This window comes from Chrysoperla carnea, chromosome 1 (assembly GCF_905475395.1).
Source record: "Chrysoperla carnea chromosome 1, inChrCarn1.1, whole genome shotgun sequence".
Taxonomy (NCBI): Eukaryota; Metazoa; Arthropoda; class Insecta; order Neuroptera; family Chrysopidae; genus Chrysoperla; species Chrysoperla carnea.
In genome coordinates, this window is record NC_058337.1 from 89,308,984 (window position 1) to 89,321,808 (window position 12,825).

The window sequence follows — 12,825 nt, forward strand, 5'->3', positions numbered from 1 at the left end:
TGGAGGTTTTTTTCTTCACAAATTTGCTTGGGCATCTCGTAAAACTGTGCTAGAAGTTTTAAAATTGTTTCCAAACTGCAAGCAAAATCGTTTTTTTTTACGGTCATCCGGATGATGCTAGAGTACTATATAAGTCAGTATCTACATAATTTCACACAACATTAACAAATCCGCTCCGGTGGTAAATCGTGATAAAAATATGTCTGACATTTTGCGGCCAACAACATTTCTAAATTCAGATCTATTTTCTATGAAAAATGAACGAATATTTCACATCGTACAAACAACGAAATTATGTATTGATAACATTAAGATTGATGATCAACAAGAAAGGAATTATTATTTTATATTCGTTAATATTTTTTTATTTTTTTAAGTAAATTAAACGCTGACAGTGATGTTAGAAGATTATACTAAGAAAGTAAATTATTATTTATAACTTTAATGTTTGGTCTCGTTCTCTCTTTGGATCTTTATGTTTACTTCTCTCAAAAAGCACCTTATTTTTTAATGAAACTTGTATAGCAAGTTTACAAACTTCTGATTTACAAGATGCAACAAATACGGCGTATGATTTGAGTAGAAATATTCGACTAAACATTATCCATCATACAAAAATTGCAGATAATAAAGTTTATATTCGAGTCAATTTCTCAAGTACAAAATTTTAAAATATATACGGTATTTCAACCAGTAATCAAAGCAAGTTAAGACTCGGCTACTAGCCGGTTTGTACTACCTGTTTGCCTACTAAAGCTTGAAAGCACAAGGTAATGGAAGCAATGATGGCCCGGTTCCGACGACAGCCCCCACTTACAAAAATAAGTATTCAATGATTAAGTCATATCATGGGCATATGTAAAAAGTACCGCAGACAAAAAGCAACCCCTCCTATACACAAATAGATGTGAAAGTGAAATAATTAATGAAAAATAACTAAAATGGTTTAAAAGAAAAAAAGTTATTATAAGCAGTACATTTTCATACTAAAATGTTTGGATATTGAATGAGAGGCAAGTTTCTGTTTTTTAATGGATAATTAACCTTTGAACTGAAATCATGACAATTATTTGGGGACCTTATTACATGGTTCCAATTTTTAATAATTAAAAATTGAGCTCTAATCTGTAATAAAAATTCAGAACTTTGAAAAAGATGTTCAAAAATGGTTTTAAGATTTTGAAAAGCTGAAAAATTTAACTTATTTGCATTAATTTCAGCTTATTTGCATCAATTTCATAAAATAACTTTTCTGGAGTTTTTTCAAACATGAAACTGTTAATAACTCAAAAACAGTGAACTTAAGGGAAAAATCAGAAGGAGCCTTTTTGACGAAAAATTGCCTAAAAAACTCGGGTAGCTTTATTTGCTTAAAAAAATTGACATTTGACTGTTTCCGTGGAGAGATACAAAAAAATTGGACCAATAGGGTTTCTGGCAACATCCATTTTAATCTATAAGCTTTTCTAAACAAGAATCAACTGACAAAATGCGGTCCTCTACTTTTGCACACTCAATTCTATCTAGCGCCTGCTCTATAAAATGGCATTTAATTATTGACTTTTTCCCAAAAAAACTGGATATCTATATTTGTAAAAAAATTACATTTATGTGTACCGATTGATTACACACTTCCGTGATTGACACATCCAATACACCTGGAATATTATTGTAAACGTATTTTCTTTATCCATGTTAGAAAACGTGATTAATCGATATTCTACTTTTTAATTTCCTTTATACAATAATCGTACATATTTCATAGCTTTGAATACATCTCATTTCTACATCCAATTTTTGAAGAGAATATAAATTATTTAAATAAATATTTATTTATAAACTTCTAATAGACTTGTTATTTTAACTAAAATGGCTTAATTAATTTTTATTTTATAATATAAAGACAATAAAAAAATAAATATTAAATATAAAATGTAAATAATAAAAGCTTAGAATGTTTCAATTTTTAAACATTTTAAAATTAAAAATTGGACATGAAAAAAAAAAATAAATAAATAAAAAAGTAGTGCAAGTTCATAATAGTGGTAAGTTTTCATTATTTTTTTAAGTCGAAGTTAGAGAATCGATTTCTTGCCAAGGATGTGTTTAAATGATGATTGGCCAATCACACATGTCTATACAAAAGCCAGCTCGTCAAATCTTGACTGATTCTATTGAAATGGAGGCAATCAGAGAACATAACAATTTTTTCCGGGTTGCAGTTGGCAAAAATTGTCAGAGCCATTATCATATATTACATAGCTGTGCATTTTGGTAAAAAATTATAGTCGAAAGAAACGTAAATTTTTTTGCCTAAATATCAAGATATAGAAAAATTGGACACAAATACACATCAGAATTAAAATGTTAACCTTTTGAAGGCTCTGGTGTCAAAATATCAGTTTCCAAAAATTTCGAATAGACTTGATTGCCTAATGCTTAATCAGCATTAGGCTTTTAAAATCCCAGATTTTGTAAAAGTCATTTTTTATGGATTGTCTTTTTGTTCTACGAAAATTGCCCGAATTGGTTATTCCTAGATGACCTATATACAATTCTAAGTTAGGAAAACAGTTGAAATCAATTGAATATTCTCAAAGTAAATAAATAAAAGTGATGTAAAAATACAATGAACAATTTAGGATTAGAATACAGATCAGTTCATATCGGAATTCGCTTCTATTTTTCCTTAAATAACAAGTTTTTAAGAATTTGGAAAATACACACTAAGTATAGATTCGTTAAATGAATATACATTTTTACTTAAAGAGAATTGAAAAAAAATACACTCGAACCCGAACTTCTTGGATTCATGTCAAGCGCCCTAACAATTAGGCTATTCGAGTTCTCGACACGAATGCATTTTTTTCAACTCCTGGTTCGAGTCCTGTTTCGAATATATTTTTTTCAATTCTCTTTAATTAAGATTACTAGAGATATTTGTCAATATTTAGTTTACGTTGTATGTATCATATTAAAAACATCAAATATAATTGAATACATGATGTAAATAAATATCGTATGCATGATTAAAATTAAATAAAAACAAAAAGAAATAGTACATTTTTACATTTAAAAAAAAAAACAAACAATTTTTTTGTCTCTCCTGGATGAAAAATGTCTTTTTTTGTCCCGCTATGCTTGACGCCAAACAGAAAAATACCACGAGAGAAAGTGGAGAATGTCTCAGATCTCATGTTCATTGTCACCCGAGGCGAAGCAGAGGGTGACAAACTTTTGATGAGATCTGGGACTTTCTTTACTTTTGCTCCCTAGATGTGAAATATACTATTCTTTAACTTACCTATACTAAGATATTGTTGACTGCCCGTTTCATATGTTTCCCATACTAAATCACGATACCGCGTCTTCTCTTTCACTGTACCATAATCATTTTTATGTTCTCGTGGTTCATTTGGATCACCAGTCTTTGCAAAGTTTGTAAAAAAATTTAGTACAGCTTCCGCTACACCCATATCTTGTCGTGTAAAATTTTGTGGAAAGTATGGTAAGCCACCTACTAATGGCATACCCAATAAATATGTGATATCTTCACCACGAATACTGCCAAGCCTCTGTAAAAATAATTAGAAAGGTTCATTTTAAAACTGTTTGATATTCAGAATCAGCTTATTACTTATAATAAAAAATATCGTATTAACACAATACTCAGAAAACAAAAGAAAAGAAACATTTCATCGTCCATCATTGTACAATTATACAAACGTGCTTAAACTTACGCTTGCGTGCCAAAATCAATATTTAGAAACGCAAGCTGTATTACATAAAGTTTCTGCATAAAATGCTGTAGGTTTTATAATAATTTATTGTATAATCTGTGATAAAATGACGTTTTTAGTAGTCTTAGCAACAGTTAAGATAAATTAAAGCATTTTTTAACCCTTAACATGACTAGCAGAGTAATAGGGTTTAAAAGCAATTAGGCTAATTTGGTAAATTGCTAGATAAATTAACGGATTTAAAAGAGGAAATAAGTTAAGAAAATGAAATTTATTTTAAAGTAGATATTAAAATTCAATTTTTTTTCTGTCATATTTTTCTTTTTAGAGTGGTTGTCTTTGGATTAGTAATATTATATACACAAACAAAGCAACTCATCTCTAGAATAAGTACATATTTCTGGAAATTTAGTTAAAATATATTGCCAATCTTTGTAGTAGGTCTCTAGAACGAAATTTAAACCGTAATTTTTCTTGGGATGTTAATGAAGTTTTTATATATTTGATGCATTAAAAAAGTGGTAGGTGTTCCTAATTGTTGTTGTTTTAATTAAAAAAGCGATTCATTTTCAACGATAGTTTCTAGCTATTCATTATACGCTACCTCTGTCTGTTATACTCTAGAGTGAGCAGGTTGTCTATCGTTACTTCCGTTGAATATTATGCACAAATATCTATTGTACCTATACAATTTTGAAAAACAATTATTTAATCAATAAATGTGAATATTGCAACTTGTCGTAGTTTACAATGAATTGAAATCTGAAATCTTTTAATTATTTAATATAAAATAATATTTTTGACATTTCTTTTCCTACGAAACTTAAATTTCTATTCATGTAAGACTGAGGTCATAAATACAGCGCGATTTTTACAGCAGTTATTCAATTTTTACCGTATAAACAGCGAAATGTTCAAAACATAATTAATTTGAGATAAAAATGAACACCTAGAAGAGCATTACAATCTCAAGTGTTTTTTGAAAGAGTTGATACTTTTTATCATCAATATCATTACAATTTTAATGATATTGATGCTAAATTTTAAAACCAAAACAAACACCAAAAACCGACTTCTAAGTTACCTAGGAAACAAAAACTTTTTCAATCGAATCAAGTTGTTATTTTTTTGAGAACATCCAAAAATCTTTTTATAACTGTCAATTTGTATGTTTTATCAATTAAATAAATTGAGCTGTGGAAGTTATCAGAAGTTAAAGAAAACAGAGATAATTTAAAGTAAGTGCAATGCAATTTTTTATTTATGTCATAATAAATATCCTAATCAAACCAAACTTAATGTACTCACATATGGGTTGACTACTAAATCAGAAGTATGTCTTTTTGAAACTAATACTAGAATTATTTTATACAGTAAAAACTAAAAGTAATTATACTTGGAGTAACAATCGCAGCCTGAACAATATTTTACCATGGATTTTCTGAACCAACCCATTTTTTTGTAAAGCATTTGATCTCAGTCCCAATTCAAGTAAATATTAAATGAGTTAAGTAATCCATTAAACAATTGTCTTTAAAAGTCTGATTAAAGGAAGACTTCCGTTTAATCCTAACAACCAAAGTTTTATACAAAATACTAATACGAGCATATTTTATGATGGCAAATTCATTCGAATAGAATTGTTAACTCGAATTCATTCACAAGAGATGGGTTGTGGCTTGTGAGCCATTCTGTATAGATAAAGGAGTTTTCCGATTTTTCCGATAAACAGTGATTCTAATCATTACTCAGTATTCAGATCGTAATTTGAAATTCCTTCCACTTTTGTAGGAACAATTTTTGATTTAACACACTTTTTTACATCTAATTTTAATTTATATTTTTTTAATATAAGTAGAAAAATTAAAATTTATTTATATAATTTTATAGTTATAATAATATTATGAATATTATGGATATACCTATAATATCTATCCATAATATCTATCGATTCGGTAAGGGTAACATTAATCGCTTGTTGTTTTTTGCTTTTCTGAAAACTTGGGCGATTACATTATCGCGATTTGAATGTTTAAAGTATCACGTCGATTCAACGTTTAATAGACCATGTCATTAAATTTGAAGTAGCTGTTTAATCATATTCTAGTTAAAATGTTAAAAGTGGCTTCTATTTTACAAAATATATGAACTAATAATTAAAGCAATAAAATAAAAAATACAATAAAAATAACCGTAATAGGAGCAGTAACTTAACCTCTAATATTTCAACAACAATGTAATCTTAATATACAGTTTTATATGGTAAATAATAAAATGTCCTGTAAAATGAAAATGAATGTGTTAGTTAGTATACTTAAGATTTTGAAGGAAGAACGAACACATTTGGTTCTACCTATTGTCATAAAGTGGTCATGAAAATGTAACTCGAGTGCTTACACTACATTTTCAAGTAGCACTATATCTATATATATCTTATACTACATAATATAGACCACACCATTTTACTATTACAAATTCAATAGTAAACATAGTATACTAGCAACCATTTTCATAACAGCTTATATGTATGTATACACTTATTTGCACATCTGTCATCATGTAAAAGTTTTCTGACTAAAATCTGTAGTTCTTCGGTGGGTTTTCCCATTAATTTTCAAAATTTGACTTTAAAATGTTCATGCCCAATTATACTTGGTAAAAAAAGTTAAGCAAAAGTAAATTAATGGACAAAAATCTGGGTACAGTGCTATTTTTTTGGCTATTTAAAAATTTGCTTGAAACATGCACATACAATTTCGGTGTTTGTTCGTAGACATAAAAAAAATGGAAAGTAATTGGATAATTTGGTAAAATATCATTGTGCTAGCGTCCGTAGATTGGGACCGTAAAGAACAAAATGAATTAGCTTGAAATTTTGAGAGGTCGTTGTATTTTTACCCAATTACCCAAATTAATTTACCCAAATGTTATTTATACTATTTTTTATATGCCAAAGTTCCCATAGGTACGGGAAATATATAAAATAAGTGAAAACAAACAATTGACTGAGTTAATTGTTGAAATACCTTCTATAGATATAGTGTTGAATATCAGTGTTTGCATTATTTTTTATAAGTTAGACGAGTTTAAAAAACCAACACAATTATGGCGGCCTTTGGGCTGCTATTTATTGTGTTTTCGAAATTTTCGAAAGTATTTTCTAGAATTTTGTTTCGTTTTTCGAGAACGTTTCACAAGGCTACTAGTTCAAGTTACCCGAAATTTTCAACTCTTTATCTTTTATTACCAAAAATTTGTCCTAAATTGCGCCCTCGCGGATATACAGTGACGTTTACGAAAAAAGGTTTCAAACAAAATGTGTTTATTTTTGTATAAGAAACATTTTAATCGTTAAGCTTTTGTTCTATCTTCAGTTCACAAGACCCGATTGACCTATCTTGCTCATTTACGAAATCGATCTCACTTTTTACGTCCTCAGCACGCTCTAAAAATTTTAGCTTGATATCTCTTTTCTTTTCTGAGTATCGTGTTTACAGGTGGACAGACGGACAGTCGGAAATGGGCTAATTAGGTGATTTTTTTTAGGCGTTACAAACTTGGAATTAAACTTAGTATATCTTGATATATATTACATATATAAAAGGCAAGGCAAGAAAGTCATATTAAATGACAACTAATTTGAAGTAAGGAATACAAAAAGACAACTTTTAAATGTAGTAGGCTGTATACAAAATGATCGAATAATATCGGTTTCCTTTCTAATACATTTCTTTGATTCGAAAAGAGAAATCTGTCAGAGACGGAAAACACAAGTTAATTAAAAATTTTGTGGTTTTATCTAATGTGCCCACATTTATATAAAATTCGTCGATAAAGACCCTCCCCCCTAGCTGGATGAACTACGTTTGGTAAATGAAATTTTAAATTATAACATGCATGGTCTTCCATTGAAACATTTTATCCTTATATAAACTGTACTCAGACATATAACAAACTGTAACATGTATGAAATACAAAATTATAAAGATCTAAGGGTTAAACATAATGGACTCATAAAATTGTTGAGGTTTGCAATTCATTTCATCAGACAGTTTATTTCTCTTTGTTCCATTAAATATAACAAATATATAACTCCCACGTCTCTCAAAATATACAATATACAAAAAACATAGATGCATACAGGAGTAAGCATGTTATATATAGGATGTCTTGCTAAATACAACAGTCATTTAAAACAAATTATTCCACCAATCTCTTACTGTTCGCATACAAGTAACTTTTTATGGCTATGGATTTGCTGAGTAGTATGTTGAGTAGAATTCAATAAAAACAATCAAACAATATCTAAAGTGAACCTAGTATACAATTTTTGAGATGTTTTCTGCCCAGAAATAGTTCTGGAGATGTTTATAATCAATTTTTTTTTAGACTTCCACGTTCTTTAAGGAGATATGCAAGGATTGAATAATATAAAGAATTTCAATAAAATTTATAAATACAAGTTTCCAAAAATCACAAAAAATTTCTAGGTCATCGGTATTTTTATTATTTTACCGTTCAAAGTTGGCTGAAAAAATGATGAATCATATAGGCTATCCTTTTCAATTGGATATTTCTATATCAAAAAATTTAGAGAGTGTTATAAAAAACTATATCTAAAATATTTAGACAATCTTGCAGTTTATAATACTACCATAAAAATATAAGGTTGCCGATGATATAAAAACAAAATTTTAATTAAATTATAAGTTCATCGAATTTCCATCATTTGATGAACAGAGACAACTATAGTTAGAGTATTGATGATTGAAGAGCGATATCTATATTATCAAATTTATAAGCATCACTTGCACACAGTATATTATATATTTTTGTAGTTGTGTGGTATTGTAAACCTAAAAATAACTCATTACTTGACTATAAAGAATGTGTTTGGTTTATATGTACCGTGCAATAACCCAAAACTTTTTTACAATACTGCAGGGTTACAATCACCTTAAATCGATAATACAATAATTTTTTTTCAGGTAGTTTTGGAGATATTTGCAATAAAATTTTGTCTGGACAGAAAAGCTCCAAAATTTGTATGGGCCACGTTAGCGATGCTTTTTTATTGTATTTACATAAAACATGAGCATGTTACCAAAAGTAACGAACATGATATACGAAAATGGAGATTTGAAAGCCAAAATGATTGTAATATACATGCATGCTATGATGCTTTGAAGATAAAAAGTTTGAAAGTAATTATGTTTCAGAGCAGATAACGATATCCGTCGATAATCATTCATCAATTTTTGAAACTAAGAAAACATGACTATATTCTGTCACTTATAATTAAACTCTAGACAGTCATATATCTATGATGAATTGGGTAACTGCCAGTAATTGGAAGAAGATAGAGAACGAAAATTTTTCGAACGTTCGAAGTTCTGTAGGGTTTGAGCGCCTTAAGAGCTTCTCCAAATTGTGAAAGAGGTGGAAAATTTTATGTTTTAATCAAATTAAAGTTTAAAAAGTGTCTTTCTTTATTTGTATCTAATACTAGACATTATGTATCTATCACATCCTATGTTTATATTATCAATTTGAATTTTAAAGTTAAAAATACACTCACCTTAACTGTGCACCCTGTATGACATGGCATATACATAGGTATTATTACTTATTTTATATATTAGATAATAATATATTTTAATTAAAAATATTTAGGTGATGTAAACAAAGAAGATTATTATATTTTTATAGCTTATAAAATATACGTGCTTAATTTTCTTTATGGTTTTTCATTTTGTGTGTTTTAAAAACTCCATATTATACCCCGTTTACTATGTATCCACAATGGTAATAAAAAACATTGTAATTGTTTTGATAGGGTGTGATAAATGTCTAGTTAAATCATCCACAATTGAATTTTATTTTAATCTTTTTTGGCACCAAACATTATACTTTTATCTTATATCGAAATGAAAACATACTCATATACATTTAACCAAAACCAAATTAAATTAAATTGTAATGTAAGTTGTTTAAATACTACTTTTTTACTTTACTTTACATAGTACAGGTGTAGGGAGTATCGCGGTGATGAAATCAAAATAGCTTGTATCAGATTTTTTCTGATTTTACATGAATATACACGTGCTGACACTGAGACTCCTTTGAAATGAGTATGAGTTCAATAATTAATCAATACCTCTATAATCTCCGATAGGCGACTGTAATGATTTACATGAGAACTGATTTCAACGCAGTATAAGCGCGTGCGTAGTTATTAATTTCATACATAATCAGCTAAACTACCTTTACAGATGACCTATACACATAATTTTCTGTAATTCAATTCAATTCAGAACTACAACAACTGCCACCAAAAAATATGTGAATGCGATTCTTTGTCTCAACTTTTCAGAGTATGAAAAGAAAGACGAAATTGTTAAAACTTTGTTATATTTTCACGCCTAAACCGCTTAATTAATTTTGATGAATTTCGGTATAAAGCTGAAAGAGGCCTTGGAAAAGGGCATAGGCTAATTTTTGTCACTAAAACACACCTAAAATAACAAACCTCAAATCATTCTTTTTACTTCTATTCACCGTAGAATGTTGAAATGTTTTCTATTCGAAAGTAAAGTCAAATGACTAGAATACCTAAAAAAATGTGAAATAGACCTTCAAAACTACCTAAACTCTTCTACACATGCTAAAATCTCCATGGAAGTTATGAGAAAAGTCAAAAACTAGAAAATTTAACCAATCCCCCGAAATGGAAAAATACATCCTTAAAATTACTTTGGTTTTTTCTGCCTGTAGTTTACTCCATATAATGTTTTTTTCTGTGATGCGGGTTCAAGGCTGATCTGGAAGTCTAAAGAACAGAGATTCTTTGCGAGTAATTATTTATTCTAAACTAATGTGCATACTATGTTTATAGCGCGGGGAGTTCCACGAGCGGAAGTCGAAGAATGCGTTACTGTTCAAGGCATTGAAGTAGAGTTGGTGTATACAAGGAAAAATACGCGGAGTCAAGTGGGTTGGCATTGTCTGTATTGCGATTATTATATAGATTCAATAGTGATTCAATAGACTGAAACAGCGGGTAAAGGCTAGTTTTAAACAAATAAGCCTTTTTGTTCATGGCTTATAATTATATACATTTATTATATATAATATTTCATTCCTTAGCTGTGCGATGTCTTTGTATTTATTTCAATTATATACAAGTTTTAATCTATTTTACATGTGTTTCGAAATCTATATGCAGCAATATTACTATATTTTTAATATCGAGAAATAAATTATTGAATTGGTTTGAAAATTCTTTTATATGCAATTATTTCTAACAGAATTTTTAATGTTTGTTTTTGATGTAACAAACAGCTAAGAAAAATTTTTTTTTTCGAATAACTAAAAAGAATGCCAGATAAAAGCCATCAAAGTTTTGTTTTTATCTCATACCTTAATACCTGTCTTTAAAATGCTATCATTCGTATTTTTTAACCGATTTTAATTTTAATTTAACTTTTTGTCATCCCGCTTATGGTTTTTTTCATATTTTTTTCAGAAATTAGAAAAATAAACTTCCTGAAAATATCCAATTTACTGTCAAAATTATTGCAATATTAACTGGTAAATTATAGCCAATCGTTTGTGTTTAAAATACATCTGTTAAGAGAGACTTAAAGAACAAATGAACAGATGATGTATTTTAATTTCCTATTTTAAAGTTTCTTTCAACACATCTTGACCTAAATAAAAATTGATTGGTGTGAATCCGAGGTAAAAATCACCTTTCGTTCACAAAAAATATTGCACGAAAAAATATCCACAAACGAAAGTATCATAGAACGTAACCCATTGTAATAACTTTCCTATATTGGGAAGCTATAATAATAATTATAATAACACCAATAGAAACCTGATAATTACCTTGTAAAATGTTTAAATAATTCTGTTTTAAATTTATATATTGTATGAAATCCAGCATACGCCAGCTGAATTATTTATTTTATTCCTATATCTAATAATTAATATTTTCTAGGAATATTTTGATGATTAAAAAACCATCGATAGTACATATTTTATATAATATATCTCTTTCAAATTATGAAAATTAAACAAATAATATTATATTACAGTATAATCCCATTTTTCTACACAATTTTTACTTTAGCATATACAAAATATTACGTACAGTAATCATATTTTTATTATGTAATTAAACTCTATTTCCAATTTTTGTGTACTTTATATAGACCAAAGTCCCTTTTGCAAGATACTTTTAAAAACTTTTGTCATCTTAACACATTATACCGCTTAAAATATGATATTGAGATCGTACATTTCAATGGAAAACTCAAAAAACGTATTTTCAGAAGCCGGGGCTCGAGACCGGGTCCTGTAGATATTCGGTCTAGGACGTAACCAATTCCGTCACTCCTGCTCCATGTGGAAGATATAAATTATATGTAACATCTTCGTGTCTTGATCCTATTTGTATGTTTGTGTATACAGTACATAAAAGTTTCGCACTATTATACAACCCATTCAAATTACATATTGTTATTACGAAAGTAAACGTTTAACATTTATTTCAAACTTTTGTGTACTTTATATAAGCCAAAGTAACTCATACATGATACTTTTAATAACTTTTGTTATCTTAACACATTATACTACTTAACATATGAAAGTGAGACTGTTCACTTTAATGCAAAACGCACATTACGTATTTTTATTTGGACAGTAATCGTGCAGAAAGTAATATTTTAGATCTTTTGGATCTATTATTTGCTTATTTTACATTACCTTCCAGAGTTAAAGGTCAACTGGTTTTCATTAATGGTAAGAGATAGGAAGCTGCTCTAAACTAGAATGGTTTTCCTCATAAAAATCTAATATTTTTTGTTGGAAATATGAATATATTCCGCAGAAATTGAATGTAAAAATCTATTAAAACATAAAAATTCAATGGAATTTTTTAACTTTGTTTGACCATGAAAAAGTTTTTGGTGTTTTAATATTTCAACAAAAACCCAAAATTGGGAAAAAAAATTTAATAGTAGCAATCAAAATTTAATACTTTTAGTAAATTTTAATATTCAATTTTTGTCGAATTTTTCGC

The 12,825-nt window shown here is 28.3% G+C and overlaps 1 protein-coding gene across 1 annotated transcript in view; it reads right to left on the reverse strand.

The window, feature by feature from the left end:
• The window catches only part of LOC123292061 (neuroligin-4, X-linked-like), a 127,723-nt gene that overhangs the window by 48,514 nt on the left and 66,384 nt on the right, over positions 1 to 12,825 (reverse strand). The window contains exon 4 of the mRNA XM_044872575.1: positions 3,305 to 3,575. Within this exon, the coding sequence (XP_044728510.1) occupies positions 3,305 to 3,575 (271 nt within the window). The remainder of the gene's footprint in view (positions 1 to 3,304; positions 3,576 to 12,825) is intronic.